The sequence below is a fragment of the Medicago truncatula genome, chromosome 5 (assembly GCF_003473485.1).
Source record: "Medicago truncatula cultivar Jemalong A17 chromosome 5, MtrunA17r5.0-ANR, whole genome shotgun sequence".
In the NCBI taxonomy this organism is placed as follows: domain Eukaryota; kingdom Viridiplantae; phylum Streptophyta; class Magnoliopsida; order Fabales; family Fabaceae; genus Medicago; species Medicago truncatula.
The window spans coordinates 18,186,620-18,206,930 of record NC_053046.1 but is presented as its reverse complement, the minus strand read 5'-3'; the positions used below and the strand labels follow the sequence as shown (position 1 = coordinate 18,206,930).

General features: G+C 32.2%; 2 protein-coding genes across 2 annotated transcripts; one reads left to right on the top strand and one right to left on the bottom strand.

The window, feature by feature from the left end:
- Window positions 1-4,093: 4,093 nt before the first annotated feature.
- LOC11422152 (transcription termination factor MTEF1, chloroplastic) lies at window positions 4,094-5,914 on the top strand. The gene is made up of 2 exons (XM_039834603.1): window positions 4,094-5,061; window positions 5,504-5,914. Exon 1 carries the CDS (start codon window positions 4,137-4,139, stop codon window positions 5,058-5,060), a length of 924 nt encoding a protein of 307 aa, XP_039690537.1. The 5' UTR covers window positions 4,094-4,136; the 3' UTR covers window position 5,061; window positions 5,504-5,914.
- Window positions 5,915-9,813: 3,899 nt separating this feature from the next.
- LOC11427761 (leghemoglobin) lies at window positions 9,814-11,683 on the bottom strand. Its single transcript, XM_003613792.4, has 4 exons — window positions 11,533-11,683; window positions 11,318-11,429; window positions 10,538-10,645; window positions 9,814-10,086 (listed from the first exon to the last, which is right to left on the bottom strand). The coding sequence occupies exons 1-4, from the start codon at window positions 11,625-11,627 to the stop codon at window positions 9,958-9,960; spliced, it is 444 nt and encodes a 147-aa protein (XP_003613840.1). The 5' UTR covers window positions 11,628-11,683; the 3' UTR covers window positions 9,814-9,957.
- Between the last annotated feature and the right edge of the window lie 8,628 nt (window positions 11,684-20,311).

Genomic DNA, 20,311 nt, shown 5'->3' with positions numbered 1-20,311 from the left:
TGATTAAACAAGGTATTAAAAGAACAAGTGAAAAAGCTATATGTTCAAGTGTGTAGGACCATAGAATAAAATTTAATGTATAAAATCAAGTTTTGGTTCTCGAAGAATGATTACAAGAGCAATTGGAATTTAAAGAGAAGCTGAAGTTCTTAACTAGAATCTAAAGAACACCAGACTTTGGAGCAGTATAGCTTATGATGATCAGACTCTAAAGTTCTGAACTCTAAGGAAATAACATCTGAAGGTCATTGGACTTTGAAGATCAGAAGCCTCTAAAGAATGAAGACTATGAAAGACACGTCAGACTTGTCGTCTTCTGAAGGTATCATTATTTCCACTCTCTTAACCCCTAAGTAATCATGCAATATAAATAGTGACCCTTGCACACTCTTTTCTTCATTCAGAAAGCTAGCAGTGCAAGGCAAACGTCAAACATCAGGAGCTTCAAGGTAGAGGACCTCCATCGTCCTCTTGTTCTCTCTAGGGTATATTTTTCTATTTTTATGCAATGATGTCGGTTGCCATGAGTAACTAAACCTCTTTGATTAGCGTTCCACGACGAACCACTTCTTATTTGTTGGATTCTATTAATAAAGGTTTTATTTAGTTTATAATCTAAAGTCTGGTTTAATTCGTATATGTCAATGTCTATATCATATCTTAGATGGAGCATATTAGGATTGGCGATCCTAATTCCATTGGAGCAAGGGAGTAGTGAATTTCTTAGTTTCTAATATAATTGAATCTAAGTATGAATTTAGGGTTATAACTCATCTTAAGAGAACTCCGCAATTGTAAATGGTTGAATTGTGGGGACATTAAATAATACTTCCACTAATTCATCACATAGTTATGTTCTACTTTCCTAAATCCAAACATAAGACATGTTATAAACTAATGATTTCTATATTTAATTTCTAACCAAGACGAAGGGAGGATTCAAGGATTCCCTAATCGTTGTTACACTTCTAAATCACAAAAATCTAATATCGCATTGGGTAGGACAATTAAAGCCATGCAACCACGACCAATCTTTTCTTTTATTTACTTTTCTAAATAGATTCCACTAATTACCGAGTTGAACGAAAATTTGTGTGAAGACGATTAACTTACTGCTTTATTACTTGATACGATTTGGTACACTTGAAAATTCACTAAAACCACCCATCAAACACAACATAAAGAAAAGCTCCATCTCGCGGACCACAATCTACATCCTATTATCGAGATATTCCAAATACTTGCCCACATGCCGAGTTCGTGACCATCCCACCTATCCTCATTTAAGTTGTCACGTGCTTCCCATGGGGTCGAATTTATGATGTCAATACAAGCCTATCAGTGTCATGATCAATGGTAATGCTACAAATACAATCTTGGTAGGAATACGGAAGACGAGTATAGAGTTTGTTGAAGTTCCAACCTCATTCTCCCTCAAATTGTAGAGACAAAGATTAGTGTCACTAATGTGGACATAAGACATGCTATTAAAGAGACATTATCAATCCATTTATCATACCAAACTTTTCCCAACTCTGCAAATAAAATTGGGCCATAAGATTTCAACTACCTTTATGATAGCACGCCAAATTCAAGAATCACCAAACTTAGAAAGAGTATGAAGAATATGGGTATACGACAGATATTTGTTCTTAAGCTACTGAACCCAAAGTTTTGTGGTTGGTACAAAATATCCCAAATCTATTTTCCTATATGATTTTAATTGAATTTTGATTTGTACATGATATAGTGTCCTTAAAGATACCGGGTTAATGTGTTCACAATAACATACTCGAAGTACCACCGAGCTGAAACTAATAAAGACAACGAAAGAAGAAGTTGACTAGTCACAAACAACAGAAAAAATGAAGCCAGGTGAAAAGGGGAATTCATAGATATTGTGAAATCAGAGTGCAAAAATAATTCACTTTTTTACAAAAAATAAACGAGAAGTACATTTTGTCGAAGAGAGATGTGAAACTCACACTTTGTAATAGTTGATATAAAATATGATCTTCGCCATGGCAAAGCTTGAAATATATTATTTTTATTCTTTTATCGACATAAATTTCAAAGAGAAATATATCGATCATGTTACACATTAAGAGTATTATTCTCTTCACCAAGCTATTTCCCTTTTACAGCAACATTAGGGTGCCAATGATAACATTCTTCAAACGTTGGCCTAAGCTTACAGGGTCCTGTTTTATATATTTTCTGTTTTGCAAGTATCCTCATCTCGTTGTTCAACATAAATGTCAAAGTAGTGAAATTCATTAAACCATGAAAATCCACAAAAGTATAAGGAATTTTCTACAAGGACATTGGGCCTAAAAGTGAAGGTGTAACTTTCTCCAAATTGCAGTTTTTGAAACTTAATATCATTATTTTTGTCTTTGCAGTGAACACCAAGCTCAAGATCGGTTAAGTTGTTGGTGATGTAAACAGTTAATTTTGACCTATAGAAAGGAAAGCTTTGAGAGTACTTAAACTGCAAAGAAACAAGAATTGTTAGTAACATGAAAACTGATAACACAATTTTGGAGATCGAAATCATCCTTCTTGCGCAATAGATTATTGATACACTGATATCTTCTAATAAAAAAAAGGGTTAATTAAGTTTTTAGTCCCTATAAATATTCAGAATTTTGTTTTTAGTCCGTACAAAATAAAATCACACTTTTTAATCCTTATAAAATTTTCCATCAACATTTTTAGTCCTTATAAAATTTTTCATAAACATTTTTAGTCCCTATAAAATTTTTCCATCAGCATTTTTAGTCCCTAAAATGCTTAAGAAAAATGTCACAAGGACTAAAAAGTGTGATTTTATTTTGTAGGGACTAAAAACAAAACTGTGAATATTTATAGGGACTAAAAACTTAATTAACCCTAAAAAAAAATCTAAAATGATATACTAATACTGAAATATAATTAATTTCTCTTTATATATATAACAAAGAGGAACATTTTTGTTTTGGAAAGTCACATATATTAATTGTCATAATATTATATAATAAATTTTACTTTGTCGAATGAACAACATATTACATGTTTTAAATTAATATTTTTTTTGTTTTGAATCAATAAGGGTTAATTAAGTTTTTAGTCCCTATAAATATTCACAGTTTTGTTTTTAGTCCCTACAAAATAAAATCACATTTTTTAGTCCATGTGACATTTTCCTTAAGCATTTTAGGGACTAAAAATGCTGATGAAAAAATTTTATAGGGACTAAAAATGCTTATGAAAAATTTTATAAGGAGTAAAAATGTTGATGGAAAATTTTATAAGGATTAAAAAGTATGATTTTATTTTGTAGGGACTAAAAACAAAATTCTAAATATTTATAGGGACTAAAAACTTAATTAACCCAATCAATAATATATTTCTTTAGAGGATCAAATAATATTAATTTTCAACCATTCATAAATAGTATTTTATGCCAGTACTTTGTGCATTTAATGTTTTAAAACTTAATATGAGTCAAAAAAAAGTGTTTTAATTAAATATTAAATTTCTCGTAAAAAGGAATTAATATTACATTTGTTTAGTTTCATTTTTTACCAAAACTATTTTGTTTAGTTTTATTTTTTACCAAATCTATTTTGTTCTATGCAATTAATGCTTAAATTAAAAAAAAATCTTTAAATTAGTGTTTGATTTAAAGTAGTGCACAAAGATTATTATTTTACTACACGTACCCGTCTTTATAACGACAAAAAACATGTTTACCAAAGCCGTTTTGAATTATCTAAGAACGCTTAGATGAAATGACACAAGTCATTTTTAACTTAACCAAAGTCTTGGTCGAATATAATATTGGACATGTAGCAACGTTAGGACTCTTAAAGAGAGTTTGCCCCTCATTTAGGTCCCGCAAGACTATTCCCGTGAGTTTAACTCAGTTGGTAAGAACAATGCATAATATATGCAAGGTCCGAAATTCGAATCCCGGCCATCACCAAAAAATGATCTCGTAAGACTCGAGAAATTAGTTTCTGCAAGTTACGCGCGATGATACCCAATTAAAAAAAAAAACATTTTGAATTGAGACATCATTTTGAAATCATGAAACGACACCGTTTGCAATTTCATCGAATATAGTGGCTATCACCACTGTCCTCTTCAACCACATGGCGATAATTGAACTATATCCCAAATTCCTCTTCTCTCAAAACCCAATCCCAAAACCCTTCTTAAACCCTAATTTCAATCCCAAATCTTATCAAATCTTCAATTTCAAACCAATTTCTCAATTTTCCCATCAATCAACAACCACCACCCCCAATCGTGGCTTAATTTTCAGAGAAAAAGTTCTATACCTTGAGAAACTCAAAGTAAACCCAGAAAAAGCCTTCAAACAAAACCCTAATCTTCGTTCTTGTCCTTTAAGAACCCTAAAATCTGTAGAACAATGTCTTTCATCAATTGGCATACACAGAAGCCAAATGGGTCGAATTCTTGATATGCTTCCTGAACTTCTCACGTGTGAACCGTATAGTGATATTTACCCCCTTCTTGATTTTCTTCTCAATGAGGTTGAAATTCCTTACCATGATGTTCACAAATCGATCTTGCGGTGTCCTAGATTGTTGGTTAGTAGTGTAGAGAATCGATTAAGACCTGCTCTGTGTTTTTTGAGGGAATTAGGGTTTGTTGGGCCCCACTCTCTCACGTGCCAGACCACATTGCTTTTGGTTTCGAGTGTTGAGGATACCCTTTTGCCTAAAGTTGAGTTTTTGATGGGTTTGGGGTTCACACGTGTGGAGGTTTCGAATATGGTTGTGAGGTCACCTGGGTTATTGACTTTTAGTGTGGATAAGAATTTGGCTCCTAAATTTGAGTTTTTCTTGAAGGAGATGAATGGTGATGTTGCTGAGTTGAAGAGGTTTCCTCAGTATTTCTCTTTTAGCTTGGAAGGGAGGATTAAACCGAGGCACGCGATGTTGGTTCGGCTTGGATTGTCGCTTTCTTTGCAAGAGATGTTGCAGGTTAGTGATGGTGGTTTTGATTCAAGATTGCTTGAATTGCGGTTAAAGGAACTTGAGGGAAGATAAGGTTAGTTGGTGTTATCAAATAGTGGCATTATATGGTAGAAAAATTTGAATAAGCTGGCTTTGTTCCGCGATACGCATTTAATACAAAGTAATTTAAAATAGCAGCGCTATAGCAATATAGTGTAGCGGAATTTGAATGATCCGCTATTTTCAGTTATATGCTATTGACACAATTAGTTGAAGTAGTTGTTTTGGTTAGTTAAGAGAGAAAATATAATTGTCGCATCCTTTGCAAGAGATGTTGCGGGTTAGTGATGGAGGGTTTTTTTAATAGACAAGAGAGAAATATAACTGTCACTGCGTTGCTAGAATAGAACAAATGTTTGTGCATAGCTGATAACTTGTGTTAGAGATAGGGCTAAATCATAGCTACCTGGTTCGCAATTCACTTTGGTACATGGTACGGGACTGTGGGACACTCTGGTTTTTCTCTTCCTTTGCAGATTAGTGATGGGGATTTGATTAGGTTGCTCGAATTGCGGTTGAAGGGACTCGAGGTAGGACAAAGGTAGTAGTAGTTGTTGTTTTTGTTAGTTAAGAGATAAAAGATTATTGTCATCGTTGTTTCGTAGTGCTAGATTATAGTGAAGGTTAATAAATTTTTGTGCATAGCGGATATGTTTTATTAGAGTAAGGGCTGAATAACCATAAATCTGCGACGTTTACTGAATAATGGATCCCTACAATTCTCTCTCACCCATAAGATGAAAAAGGGGTGGGCAGAAAGGAATTGTTTTTCAAGACATTGTTGACAATCTGTGGTAATGCTTGACTACTCTCTTCAAGTAATTATAATGTTGACACAAGTATTGTTCTGCACTGTCTAATGAAACGGTTCTGTTTTTTGTTTGATAGTTGTGATGTGTTTTTATATGGTCTTTAGGACAAGTATTTTGTAAACGAAACTCATTGTACTGTTAAAATTAATTCAACTAATCATTTTCTTAAGAACTTTACACAATCTAAACCCGACAATTAAAATGAGATTGGTGTGAAAATTTACTCTCGAACTACTAGTGCAAACCATAACAAGTCTCATCTTTGTTGGAGAGATATTTTTTTTTTTAGTAAGATATCTAAATGAGGTGTTTGACACATTTCTTAGAGTGTAACATAGGTATCGACAAGGGGATTAGATAGATACCCTTTCAAAATATTGCCAAAACGTGGATTTAAAACCATTTTCAAAATTAATTTTGACTTTGGATTCACGATATGATTCAATAGATGAAGATAAATAATATTTGTATAATTATTTTGTCCAATTTTTGAACAAACCCCTCTTTTATACTGATATTGACTTTAGGCATGGCAATGGGGCGGGACGGGGGCGGATTTAAGCATCCCCGCTTCCATGCACCCACCCACGTCCCCAAACCATATTGAGGCTAAAAATTGAACACCCAACCCCACTTTCAATGGGGATCTCCCGGCCCTGCCCTCACCTACGAAAACTCAATTTTTTTTTTGAAGGAAGGAAGGAAAAACTCTATTTTTTATAAAATATTTAAAAAAATGTATATTTTTTCATTTTTTTTTCATAGCAACAAAAAACAATAATTATATTAATAATTGAAGATCTAATTAAAAAATTTCAAAAGAGCAAAATAATTATAATAAATATGTTTCTAAAGAATAATAATATATTAAAATAAGTTAGTGCTTATAGAAATAAGATTATAAAATTTAATAAAGTAAATTTCAAAAAGCAGGTGCGGGGCAGGGGTGGGTGCGAGGCGGGTATAAGCATCCCCGCCTCTGCCCCCATACTAAAAACCTAGATTTTCCTCACACCTGCACCCAGTTAAATAAGCTTTTCCCCGTTAAGTTCGAGGTGGGGGCGATCGGGTCTGGACTTGGACTGGTTTTATTGCCATGTCTAGATATTGTGTTTTTCACCAATAAGAAAGAAAAAGAAATGTTGTCCCAAAAGTTAACACAAAATGATGGTACAAATATCATTACTCCAGATGAATTCAAAGTAAAACAAACCGTAGAATGGAGTAATTCAACATTGAATATGACATTCACTATGGAATCAATTCGTACAATCAGTATTAACACATGGAATTGCAAATCCAATAAAATCACAAATCAAACTTATTCTTAAACAATAAATCGTTAATGACAAGAACATACAAGAATTTGATCAATGACTAGATTACAAACAAGTTGATTGCAAATCTATTGAGTTGATTAGTACTTGTAAAACAAATCTTCATTCATGAAATTTAGATTTTCTCAAATTCAGTCACCTCAAGGTTATTGAATTCAAGCATATTCATAATCGTCATAGATCAAATAAAATTTGCAAAAAGCAAAAGAGATAGAAAAGAAGAGAAACACTGTGATTTATAGAGGTCCTTCCAATCGTTCTTGCTATGAGGTCAATCCTCTCTTGGTGAATGAAGCGACCGAAGTTTGTAGTTGTTTCACTTAGTTGAAGATGCATAAAAGTGCTACAAGATTTTTGTTACAAATAATACTCCACGATATGCTAATATGTGCTACCAAAGATGTTATGTCCTAGATCTACTCTAATAAGACCACCTCAAACTTGAACCAATCCAAATCCCATGGATTTAGAATTCCAACCCTTCAAATCCTTTAACTCCATGCAATCCTTGAGCAATATCCAACAAGGTCCCTTCATTAACATGAATTTTGTGAAATTTTATATTTATTTTTTTAGTCAAAAATAAAATAAAATAAAAAGATACAAAGGTTAGGGGGACATTAGACTTGATCCAGGTACAACCAAAACGGGGATACAACAATATAAAACAGACTTAGTGATCCACCCTAATTTATCCTAACAAAATTCACTAATCACATACGCAACTCAACGAACCCGCAAATATGCTCGAAACAAGGTTACAAAACATATGAAAAGTGAACATCTGCGAAGAACAATTAGGGTTTAATTTCAGCTAATGGATCGACCACCAACACGACACCAAAATCCAAATGCCAACATGCAGGGAGACAAGATGACTTGAAACACGTAGATCTCAACATATCTAGAAATATCAGAGTGTTGAAGAATCAAGCCACAAAAGACAATCAGTTTCAAACATACGCGTAAAAACTCTGATCGAGTGATGAGTCCAATGTGTTAGTAACCAGACCCTTTCGGATTTAACAGAATTGGACCCTTTTGGGTTTAACATAACATACCCTTTCGAGTTTAACTATACTAGACCATGTCAAAAACAGGCCACAAGTCTTCAATCTTCCGGTCTCTAATCAAGAACATAAGAAACAACACATACCAAACATGCCTAAACCCACAAAAACCAAACAGTCGTTGGATACAAATACAACGACAGAACACAAACACCACCAACGACCTGGCCAAATGATGCAAAAACACCAAATCATGAACCAACCTTTACAACGACAGAAGCGTGCTCCTTCACCCCTGATACTGATGGAAAAAGTTTGGAAAAAAAGAAGAGAGAATCTGATCAAAACCAGATCTAGCTCAAATAAAAAGAACCACCACCCTGCCAGAAAAGGGTCTAAGATGGAGGAAACCACCATGTCTCTGTAAACGCCTGTGAAACAAAAGGAACCGACGACTGATGAGGGTTAAGCATCTAGATCTATTGTCATTGAAGGAAAGAGAGCAACTTTAAGTAAAAAAAATGAGCGGTGGTGCAAAGGAAGGAAACCTTCATTGCACAACCATCGATTTAAGCTACATGATGTTGGCAGTAGATTTGAATTTTGGGTGAGGAAATATGTTGTTCGACAAGGCTAGCTTTAGAGAGAAGGGAGAACGGAACTTTTTAGAGAGAAAGAGAGAGAGAGCTATTGAACTCTTTCCAACTCCGTGAAATTTCTTTAGTGGTGAATTGCAAGAAAAATCCCCAAGATATTGGAGGAGAAAAGAAACATTCTTCTATCCTTTATAATCTCGAGCCACCTTTAATTCCTCGAGTAATGAATAAAATGAGGAAAAATTATATTTATAGGTGGAGGGTTTTAGAACACTTAAGGCTGAAATTTTGTAAAACCACACGGTGTGAATTGAGTCACATGCTCAAGAACATGTCTTGAGTTTGGTTGAAGAAATATATGATTTTGATGAAAAAAATGAGACTATTTATCATCATCATCTTGAAGAATGCATCGATTCATCATACATTTATTTAACAAATGAATTGATTCACAATAGAACCATATCTTCCTTTCACCTTCAAATCGATTCAAAATGTCACACATGACTCTTGCATCTATTCGTGTGTGTAAAAATCATCATAAATCATATATCAAATTGAATTTGCAAAAAATAAAAGTGAGAGAAAGGAATAGAAACACCGTGATTTTTAGAAGTTCTCCCAATCCCTCTCTATAAGGTCAATGCTCTCTCCGTGAACAAATCCATCGAAGTTTGTAGTTTAACTATGTTGAAGATACACAAAAGTTCTACAAACTTTTAAGTTACAATTAATATTTCCACTTTCGTCTACTCTAAACCAAACGAGGTGTACAAGTGATTGTAAATTAATTTCTTTTTAACAGATCTATCAAGTATATAAAATAAAATTGTAAATTGTGATTTATTAAATATTTTCTTCTTCTCACTTTTAATCCCTTGCTTTCTTTCATCTATTTTTCTTTTATAAACCAAACAAAGAGATGCGTTGCTCTTTGACTAAGTTGATCTCCTTTAGAACTTGGGTTTTGTCATGGCTGCTTTATTTGACCAAAAGATTCACAAGCATAAACACACAATATTACATAGTCATTGTAAAAAAAAATATATTTATTATTATAGAAACTTTTTTTTAGCAAGTTTTATTAAATTTATTTATTATATAAACTTGTTAAACAAGTTTTAGTAATACAATTTTTATGTATTAAATTTATTTATGACTATAAATCGTCTTGTTTAATTCATTGCCTTTTTAATTGCACTTGCCAATCCATCATAGGCTATCTCCCAAGCAGTGTTTAATTCTTCACTCCATTTATCTTCTGATACTTCCTTTATTGTTTTTAGCAAAGCTTCTTTAACCACCTGAAACACATCAAAAATATTAATTGCATGTGAACGAATATGAAAAATACTTATCAAAAACTAGTTTATTTTTACCAAAACAATTATTAATATATATTTTTATATCATTTTTCTATCTTTGCTTCTTTGGAATAAATGAAATAAATAATAAGAAGTAGTAACAAAACAATTGAATCACAATGATCCATAGTTTTTTTTTTTGTGCGTGGAGAATTTCGTTAGTTACATCCACTGAGTTTATTATGTTATATTATAGTTTTATCTTTATACATTAATTTTACATGATTTTCTTTAATTATTAATTTCCAATATTTACATCATAATTTTAAAAATGGAATGGAACTGAAAATGCTTATTTATTGTTGTATTATTATATTAGAAAATTAGTGGCTATTAGACAGTAAAAAATTCAAGAACACATCCACTAAAATATCTTATTAGATTATCATACCACAAAATGAGGATCAACAACTCCCTTTTGGATGTGGATAGCGCCTAGTGTAGCATCACCCAAAACCACTTCTCCTTTTACTCGGAGTTGAACAGCCGAGTCGCGTACCTATAATTCAAAAAATATAAACATCTTCAGATAGATAATGTGCATGTTAAATAAAATTAAAAAAAAAAAATTAAATTTGGTATTATATTCCTATATTACTGGACTGTGATTATAAATTATGAAGAAGATAAAATATCTAGGGATAGAAATAAACAATCTTACCAACACGTAAAATTAAAAATAAAGGATTGAATTAATAAAAGTAAATGTGTCAAATGTGACGGGCAATATATCCGAATCTTGGAGTTAAAAATTGAAACTTATTGTTCCCATTTTAGCCTTTGTTGTAAAACATCTGGAAATTACACATTTACCTTCATTGGTAGTTAACTCACTTCGATAGTTAATTGCCGCAGAACAAGAAATATCGGCAATTAACTACCATTGGAGTAAGTTTTTTAGTTATCTTTTTTAGCTCTCTCACACACACACACATATATATATATATATATATATATATATATATATATATATAACACTATACAATGTTACATATATTAATTAAATATACATTGCAATGCAATTACTATAATAAACATATATGAAGGACAATGATTTAAAGTAATATTTCATAGTTATTAATTTTAAAAATAATAATATTGACACTGAATGTAGACTAAAAAAAAGAAAGTGAATTGACGTTGAATTACATATATGTTGGATTAAACTCACCATTCCAAAAACTTTTTCAGCGTGGGCTTGGAGTTTAGGACTATCTTGTACTCCAGCTGAATCCTTAAGAAAAGAGAACATGCCCTTTGCTGCAGGTGCTTTGTCTAATATACTATTTTAATAAAAACAACAATAAAATTATTGTTAATTTGTTCTCGACAATCAACAAAAAGGGAAAATACAAGTTAAAAACACTCAAAATAGGTAAAACTTACATAGTGTAGAACAAAACACTGTATTTAGGAAGGTTTTGTTTAAATGCTTCCCATGAGCTATTAACTAAAGCCTCTTGGTTTTCGGTGAAACCCATATTTCTCTACTTCTTGTTTTAAGTTTTGATATTGCAATATATATTTGCAATGTAATAAATTTACATTCATGACTTGTTTATATAGAAAACTTGAAGGTGTAAGAGATGTAGATGATTTATTCTAATTTATTTTTCAAAGAATTTGTTGGCTTGTGGAGGTGGCTATTGACATTATTAAGAGACAAGAATCTTTTCAAGAACTTAACAAAACAATTTTTAATTAATCTTCCTCAATTTTTTTTAATTAATCTTACTATTTATTTTTAAAAATAAAAAATCTAAACATTGATATAAGTAGCCTTTCATTTGAACAATATAAACACTAATTTAGTCGAATAGAAAATGTTAAGAAACAGTAACATTTTTACTGTTTCACACAATCCTATTATTACCATGTTATTAGAATTTCATGTTGCCCGAGCCATTGTAGAAATTCTTACAACAATAATGTTGAATAAAACAATATCATAACTGGTTGTGCAGTTTTGTTAAATTTCATAGGTATATTAAAAATGTAGAATACAACACTAGAAGAAAGACATAAAAATTACAACCAAAAATAAATAAATAAATAAAGGACTAAATATATTTTTTCGTCTCTATAAAATTGTAATTTTTTTAAATATACTCCTTACATCCAATTTTAGCATATGTTTTTTTTGCCTTCTTTAATTTTAGCATATGTTTAACAACCGTTTTACAAAAGGATTGTTTTTAGTCTCTGTACAATTATGTTTGTTTGGACAATACATGGCTCATATCGTAGGCACCACAACATTAATCTCAAACATTCATAGGTCTCGTGCTTTGAATGCATGTGTATCATTGTAATTTTTAGGTTGGTACTCATCCCCTAACATACATGGACTCTAAGGCCCATATCTAAGGCCCCTAGGCCCATGACCCGAACATCACACGTTTAACCCTATGTCTCAACTGACACCCTCAGTTGGATAGCTCCTACCCACATCTCGCCTAACTCGGCAAGAGCAACCAAGGCACAATTGGTTACACATTTAACAATGTGGGATGTTATTTGAACAAGCGCATCCGTCCCATTAAGCTACACCGAATTTGGACACACACACATGCGCACACGCGCACACACACACAAGGCTCTAGGATTGCTTAACCTACATACATTCCCCCATGTTATCAAAGGGATAATATTTGGCGTAGTCTGTGGAAAAAGAGGAAAAATATTCCCATTGATTGCTCATCATATTTGAAAATATGGTACGATCAATAGTCACTATCGAACATGAAGAGATGTTGGTGTCCAATCAAACAAAGATCAACGAGTTACGTCAGCAAAACAAAAACCTCCAATCAGAAATCCAACAAAAGAAGATTCCCGATGATCAAGAGCTAGAGTCAAAGGTTCAGAATCCTCAATCTTCGTGTCGTGTGATCATTCCTTAAAAATTCAAACCTCCACACTTGGAGAATTTTATGGGAAAAGGACCTCCAAGAACATCTCATAACCTTCAATACTCAGATAGCGATAATTGGGGATCCTAAACCTTTGAAGTGAAAGTTTCTAACTGAAACCCTAAAGGAAGCAACCCTTTGGTGGTTTATGAACCTAACCCGACATTTTATCATAAGATATGTAGATTTCTCCGAGAAACTAATGCACTAATTCTCGACGAGTAAGCACCAACTGGTCACTGGAGCTATCTTGTTGTAAGTAAGGTACGTCTCATTTGAGTTCCTAAGAGAGTACTTGTCTCACTTCAATGAGGTCGCAGTACACATCGTGAACCCTAATCAAGAAATATATGTAACAACATTCTAGAATGGACTAAAGGCAACACACTTCAACGACTCCTTTTGTTAAAAAGCAACGATAAACATGTAAGATTTTTCTAGACTTATAAGATTAGACAAGGGTTTTGAAACACGAGAAAAATATAAAAATCTTTAGGGTGACATATGTAACAAGACTTAATGGGTCTTAGAAAAATATCAACCATGATAATAGAAGGGTTTGTTGGTAAGGCACTCCTTTGTACTTGATAAACTCGCGAGTGCTCGATTTTATCATCGTAATAAAAATATCAATTCGTAGGGACTCGTGACTACCGAGGTTATGATCCCTAAAGTGTTTATCTAGAATGGTTTGTGTTTGAGAGTTTGATGTTAGATTTTTTTATTTTTTAAATACAAAATTTATAAAGGCTGTCTTGGAATTACTAGAGTCATCACAACAATGAACAATCTAAATCCCAATCATTCTGAATGTTACGTGAGATCAAGTCTCAAGGGTGAGGTAACTATAAAGTTATTTATATCCTCTTTCAAGGAACAAAAGAGGAGGAGGAGGAGGAGTTTGATTTGATGTTCTTGAGATGAAAAAAATTAATGATAATTTACCCCCTAATGGGATTCGATTATGAAACAAGTTATATGAAAATTACATGTTAAATTAAGAGGATGAAAATGGTAACCGAATAAAAAGAAAGAAAACATATTTTTCTTTAATAAAGATAAATTACCTCCAATTCATCAAAGAGTAATGCGGAAAAGAGTGTAACTATGGTGAGTTGCATGGAAGCATATGGTTCACGTGTTGATAAGAGTTAGAGAATAACCGATGAGTTGCACTTGGGTGGCTTTGACTTTGGTGTTATTGGTGTCTTTGTTCATATATATCTCTCTTAATCATTCATTATCTTTTATTTAAATAATTTATTTTAATTATTAATCCATCATTCTCTCTTATCTAAAACGAACTAAAAACTCTTAAAACACCAAACCAAAGACACCTAAGTATTTTCTGAGAAAACTGATAGGGTGGTAACAAGTTTCAACAGGTATTAATGTGTTTGTACCCAATTAAATTACATTTCAGGGGGGTCTGTCATAAAAATATAGCAGTAGCAATAATTTTGCATGGTAATCTGTAACGTAATTTAAAAAGTATATAACGATAGTCACATCAACACCTGAAAGGGTGAAGACCATGATGGAAATTCTTACTGTGGATGCTTTGTTTGACCGAAAACAAAGAGAAACATAGCAGTAGAGTCTACATTGTATATCAATACTTTCCTTATATCTCTACCTATATTCACAATTCACCAAAGACAAAGAACTCACCGTGCCCCTCCCCTTCACCAATTATGGCTATGACTTGTCACATCATGTGTGCAAAAGAAAATACTGTGAAAATGTGATGTGCGTAGTTGTTTCATTTATTTCATGCCGTCTATGCACAAGTCTTGGACGTACTAGGATTGTTTCATAACACTGCATATGACTAGTGTAGTGTAATTCTTCTGGATGAAAGAATGTAATTAGGGTTAAGGGTGATGTTAGTTAATACCTTGAGATACTAGTCAAGGAAAACAAAAGTAGAAAATAATCTATTGAAAAGAGTATTGTTTAAACTTTAATCTATTTAACTAGAATCTTTATCGTTAATAATATTGTTATAATTTTTTTTCAAAAGTATAATTGAAATAATGAAAAATCAGTCCAACATCCTCTATCTTCAAAAAAAAGTAATTATCCACCTTAGACAAAAATAAGCAAAACCCACCTTTGTTTAGCCTCCGTAGTACGCCAAAGAATAAAGATAGAAATCGGATTACTCGTAGTCAAAGATTTAATACATATATAAAGTTAGTATAGTTTTTTTTTTTTTTAAAGAATATAAAGTTAGTATAGTTAAAAGCGTTGAATCGAGATCAAATAATTCATATTTTAATGTAATTTTAAATATTTTATTTTTAAATATATAAATATCAAAACTTGAAACATATCTTGATCTAAATACTACGGGTATATTCAGTGTGCCAAACTGTTAATTGCAGCCAATGCTCATACCAAGAAATCCAAACGAGAAAATGGCCATATATAATACATGATTCATATCATTATCAGATCCTCTTACATCATTAGTTTAATAAAAGGCTTAATTGATCACCCCGATCTCTTAATTATTTATTTCAACGTATAAAAAATTTCAATTTAGTCTCTTATCTCTACTTCTGTTAATTAAGTTAGTTCTCTCCGTTTTTTTTTTTTGCAAAATATATTAACCCCTTTCCAGATGCCATTTAAGATCAAAATGTTGAATTTGACAAACTAATCAGATCCTCTTACATCATTAGTTTAATGAAATGTTTGCAAACTAATTATGCAATTGGGGGCTGTTTTGTATTTAAATTAGTTAGGGGTCCATAACCGCAACCTTTGGAAAGATAGGGGTCCAAAAGTGCAATTAAGCCTAATTATAATCTTTTATTTCTCATAATTACGATATTCTTAAACAATTCATAATTAGTTTGTCTCTCATTTAAAAACTTCAAAATTCCATGGTGAAGGTTCTTATGATATTCTAATCGACCATGCCTACAAAATTTGGGAGTGAAATTTGACCTGTGACTATATGCTTACTCAGAGCAAAATTGCAATTTTGCACGTTTTGGTTAAAAAAACGAAATATCTTTAAAAATGCTATGAAACTTTGTAGATCCTTTTTATGTATTTTTATATATGTTTTGTAAACAATCTGCTCAAAATTTGATAACTAGGTCGAAAAATTTGTTTTTTTTTTCTTCTGAGTTTTTAGCGTTTTAAAAATTCATAATTAATTGATCGCTAGTCCAAAAATTCTAATTTTTTTGTTGTATAAAACCATGTTTAAACGTCTTAAATATGCTTAGAAAAAATTCAACATCTAGATTGCTTTTTTGAACTTCACACACACATATTTAAAAATAAAAAATAATAAGAATTTCAAATTACAGGTTAAAATATGTTTTTTTTATATTACATGGTTACTTTTCAGATTTCACATATATTACAAGGCCACTTTTAACAATTAACCCATATATTTTTAAGAAATAGATTATTTTTACCTAATGTTCTAATACTCAAACTCAATTAATATTTAATTAGTTAAATTAATTAATTGTTGGAACAATAGTCAAAATTAGTTAAAAGTATTTTTTCTGTCACCGAAGAGATTACTAGGCTGAGTAGCGGACTAGGTCGCTCTCTTTAAGACGTTTTGTGACACTGCCTAAAATTGTGCAATCAGACTATCAACCACGACGTCCCCATGATAAAACAGCTCAGCTACAACTGTATCAGAGTCTTATTGTACTCTATGATCTGTTATAGAAATACACCTTCCAATATGGTGCTAAGACCAATCCAATATGGTATTGATATCATTCAATTATGGTACTAAGACCACTCTTATATGGTACTAGGACCACTCTTATATGGTGTCTCCACCACTCTAACCTCTAACATCTCCAAGGGCATAAAACATAAAAAGATGAACTATATTCTTAAGATCATTCTTATTTTCCGAAGGGACAATTTTTCTCAAAAGGGACTATGATCTTAAGAATACTCTTATTTCTGAAGGGACGAATTTTACCGAAGGGACTATGTTCTTAAGACCATTCTTATTTCGAAGGAACATTTTAAACCGAAGGGACTAGGGCCTTAAGAACACTCTTTAAATCCGAAGGGACAGAAAAAGAGGGAGAGGAAAAGAATAGCTCGTCAACACAAGCTAAAGGAGGGAGAACAGGAAAAAAGTTATTTGACAACTTAAGAGAACTTTTGGGGTGAGTAGAAGTGAGGAAGAGTGCTCTATTTATAGATGAGGAGCCAAAGATGAGTTCAAATCCAACGGCCAAGATCATTTGACCGTTACAAAATTAATGATTTGACATCTCCTCATTAATAAGCAATAAAAAGAAAGTTGACATGTGAATATTATTTTTTTTAATTCACATAATACACACTATGTGTTCCAACATTAATAGTACAGAAAAGTAGAAGAATTATAATAGCTCGCTAGAGCTAGTCTTCTCTACTAAAAAAACAAAATTAGTGAGGGAAAATATGAAATTTCTCTAATTCTGTCACTAAATTTTGTGATCAAGGAGTTTGTGAGCCCTACTTTTGCTTTTCCTAGTAGTCACAAGACCATATGTATATTGTCTAGGCATACATAGAAAGAGACTTTTTTTTTTCTTTCTAATAATAAAAAATAAAATTAATTTAACATTTTGGAGACAAATGCATGATAGTGTGTGTGCCTAAACATTATACATTTGATCTTGTAATCAAAGTAAGTATTTCTCTAACTTGCTGTAGCAAACAAACAAGTGCCCACTTACCAAAACCTTTTTTGATATTTATCTTTCTTTTACATTTTTTTTCTTCTTGTTTTATTGATGTTATTTTGCAAAATACATGTATATTCTCTTTCTCCCATCTTCATAGAAATTTTAAGCAAAAGTTGTATTATTGAAGGTTTTTCTTTTTCTTTTATCTTATTCTTAACCTGGTCTTACTCTTTCTTTAATCTTCACTTATCTCGTTTCGTCGATTTCGAGGAATTAGGAGAGAATTTGTGTGTCATTTCATAAAAGTATCATAAATCAATTCATAAGTATCAATTCGCGGATCATAGCATGACAAAGGAATTATGTGACTATGTTAGTTCGATCCATAGGATGAAAATTTTGTCCTCAAGGTTAGTTGAAAGTTTAGGATTTTCAAACGATTAGCATACGAGAAAATGCTATATCAATGTGACTTTTCCATATGATTTTTCATGAGTTTTGAAAAACTTAGTATTAGACATTGGTCTCATCACTACTCAACAATTACTATTGTAAACATAATATTAGAAAGTCTAATAATTGTTTTGCATTTTTTTAAATAACATGAAAATATTGGAAATGGGCCGGGCTGAAACACCCATAATATGAAAAATTGCTCTTCTTCCAACTAATTTTGCTCACTCCCACCAGGATCTACCCAAACTAACCCCAACGTGATACGTTCGGTAAACCCAACGTGAGTTAACTCACGTGCAAAGCAACGTGACTTAAGTCGTGTGCAAAGCCAACGTGAGTTAACTCACGTTGCGATGCATTACCTGTTTAAGGCCATTCTCAGCACCTCCACACTTCAAACACACACTTCTTTCCCTCTTTACCTACAAAACACCCAAAAGTACGCTATTTTGGTGAAAAATCTCAAGCTCAAATCATTGGAAATCGTCAATAAGTAAGTTTCTACGCTCATCAAAGATCTAGAATCAGGTAATGCTTAGGTTAATGGTTGATGGTTAGTTGAAAATAATATTTTACATCTTCATGTCCGCTCCATTGAAGTGTAATATGTTTGAATTTGTGTCTGTAATGTTGCATTTTAATGAATTTGTGTCGAATTTATGGATTGTGTATTTAACGACGAATTTATGTAATTTGGATCGATTATGTGTAATTATGTTATGCTGATTATTATGCGTGAATTATGTTGTTGAAATAATGTAATTTGGATATGTTATGAGAGTGTATTGATTACGGGTCATTAATGACTTGATTGCTTGCATTCAATGTTATTCTGCTGCTATACAACCAATGTGAGTTAACTGACGTTATACCATAACTCAACGTGACTTAGCTCATGTTGGGGGTTATTTCAGGCAGTTTGAGAAGGAAATGAACAAATTTGAATAGAAGAAGAGAAATTTATCATAATATTTGTACTGGAGTCAGAATTTGGAGCCTATATATAGAAAATTAATTTAATATTTAGTCCATTTATACATGTTGTCCCTCGGATTAAGACAAATCGAGCCAAATAACCAACTCATATGGCATATATAGTGAAAATTATACTTCCTCATCTCCAACTTGGGTGACACCCTATAAGCATAAAAATAGCAAAAAGGGTACTACTTTTGAAATTTATAACCTATGAGCAATGTTGTCTGAAATTTTAGAGCGTGCCATTTTTATAGTAAGTCTTAAAATTTAATGTAAAGAACAAATTTGGATCTTAATATAGTGGTAAAATTGCTATCTATAACCCGGGGAATACCGGGTTCTATTTTCAGGGGGAACAACGCTTGACCAGTGCGCATACCTCTACACACGAGCCGGATTAGTCGCCCACCTCTGATGGATCGAAAATCGGTGCGAAAGCCGAAAAAAAAATCAAATTGCTATCTTTAATGTCGTATGCGTGGATTCAATCCTACACTTGAGAGAAACTTGTAATATATAGATAAGGCCCGTCCTCTTTATAACCTTTATAATTTTATATCAGCGGTAAGTTTGATGTTGAAGAAACCATAATAACTTTTTTCTGAAGAAGTTAGATCAACTTATTCAAATTGACAACGAAGAGAATCAAACAGAAGATCTTGAAGAGAATCTGAATATATAACCCTTAAGCTTTGATAAAAGTACATTTTAAATCTTCAACAAAATCATATTGCAACCATAATTTTAGCAAGCTAACGTCATTCAAAATTTGCACAAAGTAAGCTCAGAGAGAGTGAGAGCTAAGAGAGTCCAAATTTGAAAATAATACATGGAGCATTAAGTCCATTAGCTCTGATCTTTAACCAACTACTTGTCACAATGGAAAGAAGTGTAAGGAAACAAATACAAAGTTGCAGATATTAAATTTGTAATGAGGTCATTCTGATCGAACTTGGTCCTTTTCTTTTATGAATCAGCGTATGTAACGTTGCTGACTCACTGTTATGGCTTAATAGTGATTGCAGTCTAAAACCTAACTTTATATTATCATTATATTTACCATCACTCTCAAAGTGGTTAATGATACTGTGCAAATTTATAGTCAAGAATCTCATACACTTCTTTTTTAAGCATCATCAGTAGATAAAACTT

Bases quoted from the DNA above. Each gene is read 5' to 3' on its own strand.
- LOC11422152 (XM_039834603.1), top strand. From the start codon at position 4,137: ATGGCGATAATTGAACTATATCCCAAATTCCTCTTCTCTCAAAACCCA.
- LOC11427761 (XM_003613792.4), bottom strand. From the start codon at position 11,627: ATGGGTTTCACCGAAAACCAAGAGGCTTTAGTTAATAGCTCATGGGAA. The intron at 11,430-11,532 runs GTAAGTTTTACC...TTATTAAAATAG, and splicing joins AGTGTTTTGTTCTACACTAT to TATATTAGACAAAGCACCTG. The intron at 10,646-11,317 runs GTGAGTTTAATC...TTTGAATTATAG, and splicing joins CTGAAAAAGTTTTTGGAATG to GTACGCGACTCGGCTGTTCA.